Source organism: Xenopus tropicalis, chromosome 4, assembly GCF_000004195.4.
Source record: "Xenopus tropicalis strain Nigerian chromosome 4, UCB_Xtro_10.0, whole genome shotgun sequence".
NCBI lineage: Eukaryota > Metazoa > Chordata > Amphibia > Anura > Pipidae > Xenopus > Xenopus tropicalis.
Genome location: NC_030680.2, coordinates 99,845,186 through 99,858,474, shown reverse-complemented (window position 1 = coordinate 99,858,474; position 13,289 = coordinate 99,845,186). Strand labels below are relative to the sequence as shown.

Here is a 13,289-nt window from a genome sequence, read left to right as displayed (position 1 = left end):
TATTCATTGTAAAGACTCTCCAACTGCCGCTACACTTCTCGGTTCTTTCACCAGGATGCAATTGTCATAGATACATTTGGCACCTTATGGCTGGAGAATGCATTGCTGCATTCTCCAGTCTCTGTAGGGCAGTGCTGTCCAACTGGCAGCCCGCGACCCCCCTCTGTGTGGCCCCCCACCTGTCTGGCTGCTTTGATGGCTTACTCTTGTGGAAGCTTTAAATGGTATCAGTACTGAGTTTAACTGGCCCCCTGCATGGTTCTCACCTCAGATTCAGGCTGTAAACCCCCTGTATTGTTTAAAAATGTAATCCCCCTGTGTTGTTCACACCTTTTAATCCCTGCTTTGTTCACCCCCCTGCAGTGTTCACACCTCAGGCTGTAATCACCCACATTGTTCTCCTGTTCACACCTCAGTCAGACTGTAAATATAGCAGTAGAAACCCACAAATAATCCCTGCACGCTACAAAAAGAACATATACTGAGGTGGTACTGCAATTAAAACGTTTTTTAATATATAGTTATTGTGCAGACTGTAGGAGCAGTGCCAGCATTGTGTCAATGTATGCTGCCTGTGTAGAGTATGGCACACACAAGCAGGGTAGGGCAAGCAGAGTATGGTACACACAGGCAGGGTAGGGCAAGCAGAGTATGGTACACACAGGCAGGGTAGGACAAGCAGAGTATGGCACACACAGGCCAAGTATGGCACAAACCAGCCAAGAATGGCACACACAGTCAAAGTATGGCACACGCAGGCAGGGTAGGGAAGGCAGAGTATGGCAGGTTTTTGCTGTACTACAACCATTAATATAGGTATGGTTATGTGATAACACGGGTGTGGTTTCAAAAAGGGGAGTGGTCAAAACTGGTTTCCATTATCGGGCCTCCATCACGTAGGTCGGAAAAATTCCGGCCCTCTGTACCACCGAAGTTGGACAGCACTGCTGTAGGGCATGCAAATTGTTGCTAAGATCTGATGCACAGAGATTGGTTTCTGCCTCTTCCCTTGCACTGGGCTGTTAGGAATGAAAGTGATTGCTTCGCATTGGCAGAGGAACGGCGGCAGCGGCACTAGTTGTACCGGCCTGTGGAAATGTTTCTCTCGACACTACAGCATGATTTTTTTTTAGATAATAAGCTTTAGAGCCCATTTTATTCTGAAATGTGGACCCAGACATTGTGGTACTGTTGTCCTTCAAGTGATGACAGCCATTGTGGTTTGTGTGGGTTACTAGATGTGGGCATCCCTTTGCCTGTGTTACTGCATGGTCCCCAAAGCTGCTACAGGAAGTCACATGCAAGATGCAGAGCCTTGCGGAAATACTCCCCTTTGCTTTCAGACACTAAAGCCCTATCTGGCAGGATCGCTTTCAGATCAAACGGTTAGCAATTCCTATGTAAATATATAACACTATGATTTTTGTTAGATATGTGTCCTTTTACACCAACCTAGCTTTAATAGCCAAACCTATTCCTTGCTTGAGTGCTGAGCAGTACTTACATAGGGAACAGAGGAGTCCTTATTGCATGGCAGGAAAATGTTACAAGCCCTCTCCCAGCTGGCAGCCATGTTGGGCTTGCCCGCACTGCACATCTCTGCCACGTGGCCTCATCCCACCAGTGTTTGTTTTTTATTATAATTATTATTAAATAGCTCTTGTAATATATTTTGTTGGTGTTTTTTTTTTTTTTTATTTAATTCACTGGTTTATTGTCTGACTGTGAACTGCTAACAGTGTTACATGTGATGTGAATGTGACCCATTGAGCGAACACAAATGTATTTCTTTTTGTTATTTTAAAGAAAAGAACAAAAAAAAAAAGTAAAGGAAGTTGCAATATTTTATCGCAAATAAACTTGAAGCCTCTGCTTTGTGTGTTTAATTTCCATTTGATGTAAAATGGGGAATGGAGGTGAGGGGGGGCTGGGGAAAAGCAAATCTGATGCTTGCATGGTCATATTGGAACAAAATAAATAAGCTGCCGATACAGATGGATGCTTGGAGGGGACATGTCACCCTAAGAAATAATTAGAAGTCCTTTTCTATCATGAAATTATGCAACGTCTTTAAACTCCTTCTAATTTGGTCTAACCATGGCTAAATACTGAAAGTACATACGAAACAGCAGCATCTGAATTTATTCAACCACAAAACTTAAGTCATAGCCTAAAATACCTTTAACCAACAGAATTCTGGAGTCATTGTGGTTTCAAATGCGTGATGCATCCAATGCAGCAATAAATAACTGCACATTTTCCGTGTGGCAGCATTTCCAGTGTTCATTGTGTGAGCAATGTACTACCTGATTTTTTTTTTTTTTTAACTGAATTGCGGTGATTGAGGCAGGACGCTAGGGGAACTATTACGCAACCATCTGGCAGTAGCTCCAGGGTTCCCCTTTGTCCATAGGCACAGCAGTTCTCAATTCGGAATAGAAGTCAGGAAGAACTGAGCAGATTCTGTGTAAGGGAATTTGGGAAAAAATATTTTCTGTATTCTATCAAGCTAAAGAAGAGACCTAAACTTTTAAACACTTGCATTTTGTAATCTACTAAATTAGCCTATAAAAGTTATCGCTTACTCTACATTTGCCTGCCTTAATCAATAGCTAACATAATACAGCACTTTGTTACTACAGCTAAAACTGAACTAAGTTCTTGTGAGTGTATTCCAGCAGGCCTCAGAGCCCACATTTGTATATCCAGAATACCTGTACTGTTTCTCAGAGGCATTAAAGCTTGTGGCCAACCAGCCTGAGATGCAGTGGCAGCTTACACAGGGCTAAATCTGCAAGATGAGCTGCTATAACATTCATTATAGGCTAGCAAAAGAAGCCAAAAGCATTGAGAGAAAAGATTTGCAGGAGCTGGGCAATAAAATAAACCCCATCACCTAGATAAAGAGATGTAATTTCCCCCCAGGCTTATTGTGCCTGAATAAAAAGGTGCTCCATAGAACTCAAATATAGCAAGCCGTTTTAAAAAGAATGACCAGTCCAGTTCATAACCCAGAGCGATGAAGTAACTATGTTGTAATGTGTACTGAAGGGCACAACCCCTGTCTGTCAGAATGGGGGAGATGGTGGTTTGGTGGTTATACCTATTGCTGCCCTCTTATCTCTGTGTGTAGTACCTGACCCCTGGTGCTTGTTTAGCTGTCTGCGGGTGAGGCCAACAGTCACGTCTCGCACACATCGTGCACTCTCAGCCCATTCTTGCATCACTGCTACTCACTATTACACAGTATGGAGCAAGAAGGAGGCTCTATTGCAAATGTGGTAGCAGAGTTCAGGATCTGGGTCAGCAATTTATAGACATGACCTCTGGAAATGCATGAAATACTATGTAAAATAAAATTTTAATTTTCATAGAAAATTTACATTTAATTCTAAAAGTTACAATTAATAAATATTTTATATATCTAGGTCCTAGGAGTATGAGTGTAACAGTCAGGAGATGCATATAACTTAGCAGAAACATAGAAACATAAGTATTTCAGATGTGAACCATAAGGAAGCTCGGGCGTCGGGAATAAACAGTCCTTTCCATTTCTGTACTATGGTAGTGTGTGCTGTCCCATTTGTAATGCTCTTAGGGGCCTTTGGCTTCCATTTAAAAAGATATCCATTAGTGCCCAGTAGAAGTCTCTTCTCAGTGTACCGCCAATACTGAAGGCACAATGCTGCTTTTAAGTTGGAGTAGCATCCAAATGTGTCAGAGCTCCATGAAACTGATTCTTTGTGCCACTAACTTACAACCCTGGGCTGAGAAAAGTTTATGCTCCTCGGGTACAAACAGAAGCTCCTGTGCTACCAATTCCAACTCCTTCTCTGTGTATGGCAGCCCTCGAGCCACAAAAGAGTCCCGGGCACACAACTTCACATGAGCTCGTTCCAAGGGAAGGAAAGGCACCAAACCATCAATGAGTCCCTCCTCCATGAGTTGCTGTGTCAGAGGTATATCTCCTGGAAAAGACACATACCATCCTTAACAGTGGCACCAGAAATAAAAAGAAAAAAATAATTCTAAATCTGCATCAACAGTGTTTCACTTCTGAAAGTGCAAACAGAAAGTATTTGATTAGTATTATGTACCAATACTAGTGTTATATAATTATTGCAGAGGCTAGTAGTTCCTCAAAACAAAGATATTTATTTTTAAACAGTAACAGTGGTCCCTACCTACTATACTATTCTGTATATTTGCTCTCACCTGCAGCCTGATATAACATAATGTGTAATATAGTGAATAATGTATCTCCTGTAGTAAAATATAAGGATACTGTGAGTCACCAAGGAGTTCCATGACCTTTATGAAAGCTTTATCCTTCTATGGGTTCTTTAAGGTATTATACAAAGACCTGGCCCTATTTATCATGCCATGTGATGTGGGAGTAGGAGGTATAAACATGCACTGCATTAATTCTACACTTAGTTCTGGGGAATTAAGCATGATTCTGGCGCAAGATGTCTAGTTCTATTAGGGATGCATCAAATCCAGCATTTGGTTCAGGAGTTAGCCCTTTTCAACGGGATTTGGATTCAGCCATATCCAAGTGCCTGCCCGAACCAAATCCGTAAAATCACGTGACTTTTTGCCACATAAGCATAAAGAAGTTGCACAATAGTGGATTCTGTGCATCCCTAAATCCCATACTTAAAAGTCATGTGATTTCTATCCATGGACTATTCTTTTTATGTACCTTGGTTTTCCTTTATAGCTGCTCTCAGGGGACGTTCAAGATCATCAGCTGTAATCTCCTTGCGCTGTCGCCCTGCAGCCCAGAAACTAAGTGCCAGCTCATTAATTGCATTGCTCCCCATACTGCTGCAAAGGAAGGCAAAACAGCACCAGTAAGAACACCTACTGATTATATAGAACCTATATATATACATAAATGCAAAAGCAACTGTGACATTTCTGCCATACTGAAAACCTAAACATTATTATAGGTTACAAAGGGTAACTGGGCAAAGTAATAGCCAGAGCTTAGGTGTGGGCAGAATAGTTATCAGAAATTCTACCAAAATAATACTTAAATGAGCCGTTGTTATTTCTCTAAATTAAGAGCTAAATGTATCATTCTTTTTGTCTGGCATTGCTTTCTTGGGCTTCTATTAAAGGACATGTCAACCCAAAAAAAATTTTTTTGCCTAATAAAAGAAAACACATCATGAATTAGAACTGTTTCTTCTGTTCCTATAATTTAATTCTAAATGTCCAGACTCATAAATCACATTTACCTGAGAAATAGAAAGATGCTGTGACTCTGTGATTGCTTTCCTGAGCTGAGAAATAGACGTATGGAGGAAAGGAGACCCTTCGGTATTTTGTCAGCTTCATCAAACACAAACAGGGGCTGGGGGCAGCGTGAAGAAACTTCTCTGATCTGGTTTTCCAGCTGAACCTGCAACCCAGCACAAAAACTGATCATGTGCTGAATACTGTGGAAGCCACCCAGATAATAGTATATAATATAATTAAAAGAATAATACTTATATATTAAACTTACTGCACCCTATAACCATACCGCCTGTTCCAAAGCTTTGCTGGATAACAGGTACGTGGATAATAGATCCCACAGAAGTGATATATATATATATATATATATATACCCTGCTACTGAACACCCTTTTCTTATGGTAAATTAGTAAATTATACAACACTGTTACAACGTGCTCACAGAAAGCGTAATAAAGTAGCAGTGAAAATGAGCTTTACCTTGTAGGCTTCTACATGGGAGAGGTGCGGGAAATGCAGCTGAGGAATAAACACGCGGATGCATCTACTCCGCTGGCTATCCAGGTACAGGTTCTCTGCTATGATCCGGGCAGCTAAATTCTTGCCAGTACCAGTCCATCCATGAAAGGAGAGAGCCAGTGGCTTTAGGGGTTCTCCATGTTGCAGGAACCTCTCTAGGTAGGTTAAGATCAACCCTTCTGCCACATGCTGTCCGTGCAGCCTCCTGCCAAGATCCCATCGTAAGCCTAAAATGGGTGCACCTAACAGTCAGAAATATGGAACACTGCTTTTCAGTGACTCCACTGGTCCCTAAAGTGTATGTGGGAATATTATAAATAATAACCCTTATAAGTGACACCAATAAAGTCTTATTCTTTCCAGAATGCTAGATATTCCTGGGATTTGCGTTGGGCACTACATAGTTCCAGGGGCTTTGCTTAGAAGGCGGAGTGTAGCAGGGCAGCTGTACAGTAGTAGTACTAGAGCAGCAGTGTACCATATTATGTTAAAGATGTTCTGGGGCTTTGTGTGTTCCTTATAATAGTTATTTACATATACACGAGGTATGGGACTGAAGGTTTAATTCAGGCAGGTAGAAATGAATTATAGGATGGAAGTATGGGTTGGAAGCAGTAGCATGGTAACTGGGTTACTGCTATTCAAACATTATAGAAAAATGTTTTTATATCCTAGCATAACCCAATGTACCTAATGTAACATATTCCTTTAAAATATGAAATCATGAATATTATTCTGTAGCATTAGATTATTAGTCTGTAGCATCTCATACAGCCAGAGAGACAACCAAACACCTGCACATCTACAATCTCACCTGTCAGATTATTAGTGATTCTGTCATCCAACAGACCTGCATGGTCAGTCACTCTGGCATACCAGTCCGATAGCATCTGCATGGGATCCCAGCTACCAGTGGGCCAGGACCAGGCTGTAAACGTATAGAGATGGAGGGGTTACATGGATCATATGTTGCTAGACTGTAAATTTTGCATTCCCACGTATTAAAAAAGTAGAGGAAGACAGGCAACCAAATGAAAGAGGTTTCTTTAAAAAGAGACACCGTATAAGAGATATGATCAGCATATACAGAGAAAGCACATATACGGGTCTGTTTTCCAAAATTCTGTAAACCTGACCCAAGGGCATTCACCAAGACTGGTGAAAGAAGATTTTTAAACCAGCATAGCAATCTTTTTATGCTATTCAGTCCATGTCTAGGACCTGCAACCTCTTTTAAGTTAAGCTGTTGCTTAACTACAGTACAAGCTTTGAAAAGATGCTGGGAGGTAAAGTTCAGCAATACTTTGAGAGCCACAGGCTGCAGGTCTAGGTATTGGTCAATGAAGGAAAAAAATGTATTACACTCACCTGGATGGGCTTTCTTGTCCCCATCACATTTGTCAGGCCACAACCAGCACTGTAAGTCATGGGCATATTCCATGGAAAGCAGAGTCAGCTCCTGCATCTGGTGGGTACCACTTGTGAGCCATGTGTTAGCCGGTCTGTCCCTCTCTTCTTCCCCTCCTTCCTTTGGGCCCGGACTCCCCTGCCCAGTGCAGAGCCTGCACGGTGTCTGTAGGAGAAGCAGCAGGAAAGGAAGCAACCAGCCCATTGCCATTACTGCTCCTACCCGTTAGCTTCTGGTTTGCCCCTTCGCTCTTACCCTGCTGTTATGCAAGCTTCCTTTCTATTGGCGGGACACTGGGCAAGTAGGGAAGGAATAGTGCTACTTGCGGTGTGTCTGACTGCGTCACATCAAGTCATGCCTCCTTAACTACAGGGAATCATGTGTCACCTAAGGATTACGTCTCAGCTACAGCGTATGAGAGTGCCAGGGCCACGCCTATTTGCTTTGGAACTCTCCCTTTAGCCCAGCTCCTTGCCCAGCCACACTCTGACATCAGCTTCCCGGCTGGAGCTGCCCACACAAGGATCCCCCCCCCCGCTGCCTCCCCCACACGCCTGTAACCTGTGGGCTCCTCCACCTGGGACAGAGCTGTGTCATAATTCAGCAAGCAGTCTGTCACTTAGCTGAATCTGGGAATGCAAAGAGAATTGCGAACTTGTGAACCTGCAGTGTCATTATGTATTCAGCTCTCCCAGTATCAGGCATATGTTAAAGGGTAACTAAAATAACAGAGAAAACTGAGTTAATGTCTGTCCTGCAAAGACACCAGAAATCATTAATCCAGCCCTCTCAGCTTTGTTATCACTTACCTCCAAATAGAATATTTCATCAATAGACTTCATAGGGCTCATGTACTAAAGCATGCACAATCATTGGTGCAATTCACCACATTGCTGCTATCAGGTGCTAAACTTTAATACCAGATGTACAATCGCCGGATAGTAAGTTCCACCTACAAGAGAAGGGGCAGCCTGGTCAGTCCAGAAGTTAGGTACTCAGCACCTTTGTGCCAGCACTTGCTAGGCATTAAACTATGCCTCACTATGGTGAACTGGAGCAAGTTGCAAGTGTAAATTAATGCAAGTATACATAAATAGTATTTGCAGTGTCGGACTGGCCCACCAGGATACCAGGAAAACTCCCAGTGGGCCCAGGTGTAAGTGGGCCCTTCTGTTCCTGACCATTTGGCCTGTTTCATTCCCTATTTGTGAAAGGGAAGAAAGAGGAGAAATACATGGAAGAATAGATCCTAGCATGTAAATAAAAGAGACTAGGAGATAAAGAGGTTGGGTGAGGAAAGAAGGAAAAATAGTTTGGAGAGTGGGCCTAGGGTCTAAGGTTTTCTGGTGGCCCCTGGGTTCCCAGTCCAACACTGAGTATTTGGATAGGTGCAATTTGCGCTCTTTTTAAGTGAAAGTCTAACCTAAAGGAATGAGAGTGTAGATAGGAAAGACAAGGTCTCCCCATGCTGTTACAGAATAAGAACTGCCTGCATCACTGAGTGGAAGTAGATATTCAGTGACAGCTGGCAGGCCACCTTCTGATATTTACTACTGGATAATTACATATTCCTCCATGTGTTCATTTACGCCCCCCCAGCTGTTACAAAACAAGAGCTGCTTGCACCCTTGCCTGGAGGTCATTCATTAGTGACAGCTGGAGGGCCACCTTTTGACAGTGCTATTGGATACTGACAAAAATGTATGTTCCTCTATTTGAGCAGGTGGCCCTCCAGCTGTAGCAAAACAAGGACTGCCTGCACCCTTGACCAGAGTGCTATGTAGTTACACAGGTACATTAGGAGTTGTCCCTCCTGCAGTGATTATATCACAATTTGCTCAATCTAAGGTTGAAGGGAGTTGTTGCTTGCAGCAGATGGGATGTTGTTTAATGAAGATGTTATACATACTATAAATTATGCAAATAATCCCGGGAATGAGACCAGACAACTGACTGCAAGATACACAGAGAGGGAGTGAAGAAAGATGCTTAGTCATATTAGGCAAAAGTCAAGGTATATGTCCTCTTTAAACTGTAGCTGTAATAAAGCATTGCATCTCAGATGTTACACCTGCTACATGAGAATGTTTATTTCACTGTAGGCTTTTGATGCATGGTATATAACCCCAGCAGGCATGATATGACATGGGGCTGAATCCTACAATCTCCCCTTTGCTACTGAAGGGAATTGTGTGAGAAAGCACAGCGGAGATAAGCTAAATATATCCCTAGGCTGCCACCTAGTGCTGGGAGCTTGAACTGCCCTTTGTCCCTACTCACTGGCTCCCTGCTCCTGGCCTGTTGGAGCAGACGTAAAACAACTGTCACTGCATGGGGCAGAGAAGGAAGGGAAGATGCCATTGGTGTGCTCATGTGTACAAGGAAAACAGCATTTCCTTTTTTTTCTGGAATGGTACCTTTTACAAATATGCAGCATGGTCTGTGCTTCGGTCAGTTACTGAGCTTAGGGACTGATGCACAATATACTGCATATATAGAATATAAATGTCAAGATATAAGGCTGATTAGTAACGAATTCAGATTCACATTACATGGCAGCTCTAAAACCAGTGCAATTAGCATCACAATTTAATCATCAGCCCTGTAGCATTAGTTTATATGACAGACCAGTGTCATTTTCTGCTTGATAATTTGCAACAACCCCTCAGCTCAGCTTCTCAACAGCTGCCCAGAGCCTACTGAGCATGTGCGTGTCACTGACACTCCTAACAAAATCCAAGATGGGGAGCTTCTGTGATAAATGTAAACACATATCATTACTACTATAGAAATGCTGAAGCTTTAAGCTGGTGCAGTAAGTACAATATATAAAATATGGCATTTCTAGCCATATTCATTTTTAGGGTTTAGTTATTTAAGTCAATTGATTAACCTTCCTTGAACAAAATATCTTTTATATCTAATGCTTTATTTCAATTACCTTGCCGTGATTTTCACACCTCTTCAGAAACTTGCCAATACATCATCTCTATTTCTAAATACAACAAACTCTCTGCAACAACTATTTCCCCTATAGGGAATTTTAACATATGTACCAAGTCTATAATCAGCACTATGGACAAATACATATTGGTTAATGGATATAACATTTGAAAAATTCTGAAATTGTCATTATTGATGGTCCTGCCCTAAGATACTTGTGGTAAAAACTTACAAAAGCTTCTCCAATCTGATTGTACATTTTCTCCATAGGCAGCTTTATTAGGGACTACTGCTTACAGTAGTCGGAAGTACATTTTGGTTACAAAAATACATTCTGTATACAAAGAACAATCCCCAGTACACAGAATGAATGCGTGGCCATAAGTGTAGACAAGTGTAGACTTTTTATATCCACTGTATACCCAGTTTTCAATACCACTGGTATAACAGGTATGGGTTATAGGGTGATAAATGTGTGTGACTTTATGTTATAGTATGACCTACACATCACTTAGAGCAGGACGACAAAGGTTGTAAGACCTTTACACATGGCTAATTCCAGACCCTAGCAAAGAAAGTCCGGTATCCGTTTCCTGGTTCTGGCAAAATGATTTTTTTTAATACCTTGCTTTATTAACTCTTACAGGCCTGTATTATGACAAGCAATATTAGTTTAGATTTAATTTCAAGTTAAAAGTCAGACTAAAATACCTACACTTTAACTCAACATTCTTTTTTTTTCCAGGACATTACATCACATCTCTTGGATATTTTATCTCAAGACACAGAGAGTTTCCCAAGAAGAGCAGTAATAAAGGTTTTCACCGATTGGCTTAAACAGGGTCACATGCAGCATTTTAAGGACCCAAAGCAAATGCTTTCCAGGATACTGGAAGTGACGTCTAGCTCACTCTCAAGCTGAAGTTATGCCTGCAGCTTGAGATTAACTCTTTATTAGCCTTTCCTTCTCCTTTAATAAAAAACCTACAGCACGGTTAGTGAAAGCTTTGTGATTAATAACAATCTTTCATCTTAAAACAACAAGCAAATGTCTCCATTAATATGACTTAAATAAATGCTTTATAGTAGGATAACTGCTACTGTGCCCCTGTTCATGCTGATAATCATTTTTATACATACATTATGCACTTTATATGTGCTCTTCTCACACAAAAAAGATAAGACGACTCAAGGGTATGGCTAATTTCACCTTTTAGCTAAGAGAGAAATACTGTGGGTATCAGTGGCCTGCTTGGTTTATATATGTAAACTTACATAATGTTATGTAGCACCCTCACCCACTTCCATTACAGGTGCAAACTCTACTGGAGCCTTTGTCCATGGATATTGTACTAATTAGGGACCCCCTAAAACATTGGTAACCAGGGACCCCCTAAAACATTGGTAGCCAAGGACTCCCTAAAACATTGGTAATCAGAGCCCCCCTAAAACATTGGTAGTCAGGGCCCCATTTTGCATTGGTGCCAGGGCAGGGACCCCCTAAAACATTGCTAGTCCTCCCCCAGTGTCCTCATACTATGGCCCACTCCCAGCTGCTTCCCCACTGCTTCCTCCTGCTCCCCCCAGTGTCCTCCCCAGCATCCTCCAGCTCCCCCCCAAGCATCCTCCAGCAGCTCCCTCCAGCTCCCCCCCCCCAGCGACCTCCTGCTTCCTGCGGTTTCCTCCGGCTCCCCATCTGTCCTCCAGCTGCATCCTCTTGATATGTTCCCTGGCTCCCCGCCGCATCTGTACACTTTTATAAGGTTGCCCCCTGTGCGTACTGCCGACATGTGTACGCATGGGGCACATCTAATCGAATTACCCGCTGACCACCAATGACAGGGCCCGTAATTCTTTAAAGGGGGCCTGAGCTAAAAAACTGTATCACGGCCGGGTCCCCTTTAAAGCGACGATCGCCTGGGCCCTGGACAACTGTCCCCCCTGATGGCCTGACCAGTGCATAAGTTTAGCCAAAGAGTAAAGCTGACCATACACGCACCAATATCAATCGGCCAGGTTAAAAGATTTTAATCCAGTGACCAAAATCTACATTCAGAGCTGAATCGCCAGGTGAAGGTAGAATTTCTATATGTTCTACCTCCATATCTGACAATTCAGCCCTGAATGTCAGTGGAGGTTGGGAACAATCTTTTGTGCAACCAGATTGGAAATGCTACGTGTATGGCCACCTTAAGGACTGGCGAGGGTTTGGTTTGATGTGCCAAGATTCCATATGGGAAATGTCAAAGCTACAACCTTTATTTTAACTGAAAGAGATAATACATACTGTATATCAGTGATAAACAGCTGATAAAAAGCTGTATTACTGCACGTATAAAATAGTAAATGTAGTTACCTATAACAGAGCTAAAGGATTTCCTGTTGCTATGCTCCCCTGGAGAATGTAATTTAGAGCTCTCCAGACCAGGTTCCCGTACACCCCTTTCTGTCTCTAGTTTGGTTTCTTCCCTTGAGGGAGCTAGTCTCTGTAAAACACTGATAATGTGACCCAGTAGATTGTCCATAATCTCTGCTCTGATCAGCAGCCCCATGTCACATACCTGCAGCGCTTTCTCTGTGCTGCCTGTGACACTGCACAAGCGTACAGCCCTGAGTAAGCAGCCATAGGAATACACAGTACGCCATTCCCGTCCTACTTCCCTCCAGTTCCTCGCATTTAACTTCTCGCAGCTGTAATTAATGAGCAGCTCACCTAGCGCCCCGCACTGCTCTATAGCCCCTCTGTACAGGCACCTCGCTGCTTCCCTCACACATTCCACTACTCTGTCCTCCACATCAGGCCCCAGCGTGATCTGAAACTGCTCTAATGCAGGCAGCTTGGCCCTGAGCTGCTCAGGCACAGATCAGTGCATGGTGGGTGGAACCCTCTTTGCTTAACAAGGTTTCTCCCGGGACACTTATGGCGTGGACCTGTTATATGTCATTAATTCCAGCCCTCGGTGTGAGGTAGAAATGGGGTCAGTGTAATGCTGTGGCGGACTTTGCTTATAAAATGTAACTTGTTAAAAACACTATGTTAGTGTTAGTGGGTAAGAAGTTTCTTATAGGGTGTAAAGTAATGTATAAGAAGGAAATTACTACATGGTCGTAAGCGCTGAAGGTAAACCAAGCCGGCACTTAAAATCTGGTACTGTTATTTTTGTAATGCAGGTGC

General features: G+C 42.6%; 1 protein-coding gene across 2 annotated transcripts; it reads right to left on the bottom strand.

The window, feature by feature from the left end:
- Positions 1-3,342: 3,342 nt before the first annotated feature.
- Positions 3,343-7,657, bottom strand: tor3a (torsin family 3, member A). Of its 2 annotated transcripts, none has more exon segments than NM_001030421.2 (6): positions 3,343-3,968; positions 4,706-4,830; positions 5,247-5,410; positions 5,725-5,990; positions 6,578-6,691; positions 7,132-7,542. In NM_001030421.2, coding segments are annotated over 6 exon segments (1,170 nt in total). In that variant the 5' UTR covers positions 7,382-7,542; the 3' UTR covers positions 3,343-3,717.
- Between the last annotated feature and the right edge of the window lie 5,632 nt (positions 7,658-13,289).

Coding starts and splice junctions, on each gene's coding strand:
- tor3a (XM_012961217.3), bottom strand. CDS start 7,381: ATGGCAATGGGCTGGTTGCTTCCTTTCCTGCTGCTTCTCCTACAGACA. Junction 6,692..7,131: donor GGACAAGAAAGCCCATCCAG/GTGAGTGTAATA, acceptor ATACGTTTACAG/CCTGGTCCTGGCCCACTGGT. Junction 3,969..4,705: donor AGCTATAAAGGAAAACCAAG/GTACATAAAAAG, acceptor TGTCTTTTCCAG/GAGATATACCTCTGACACAG.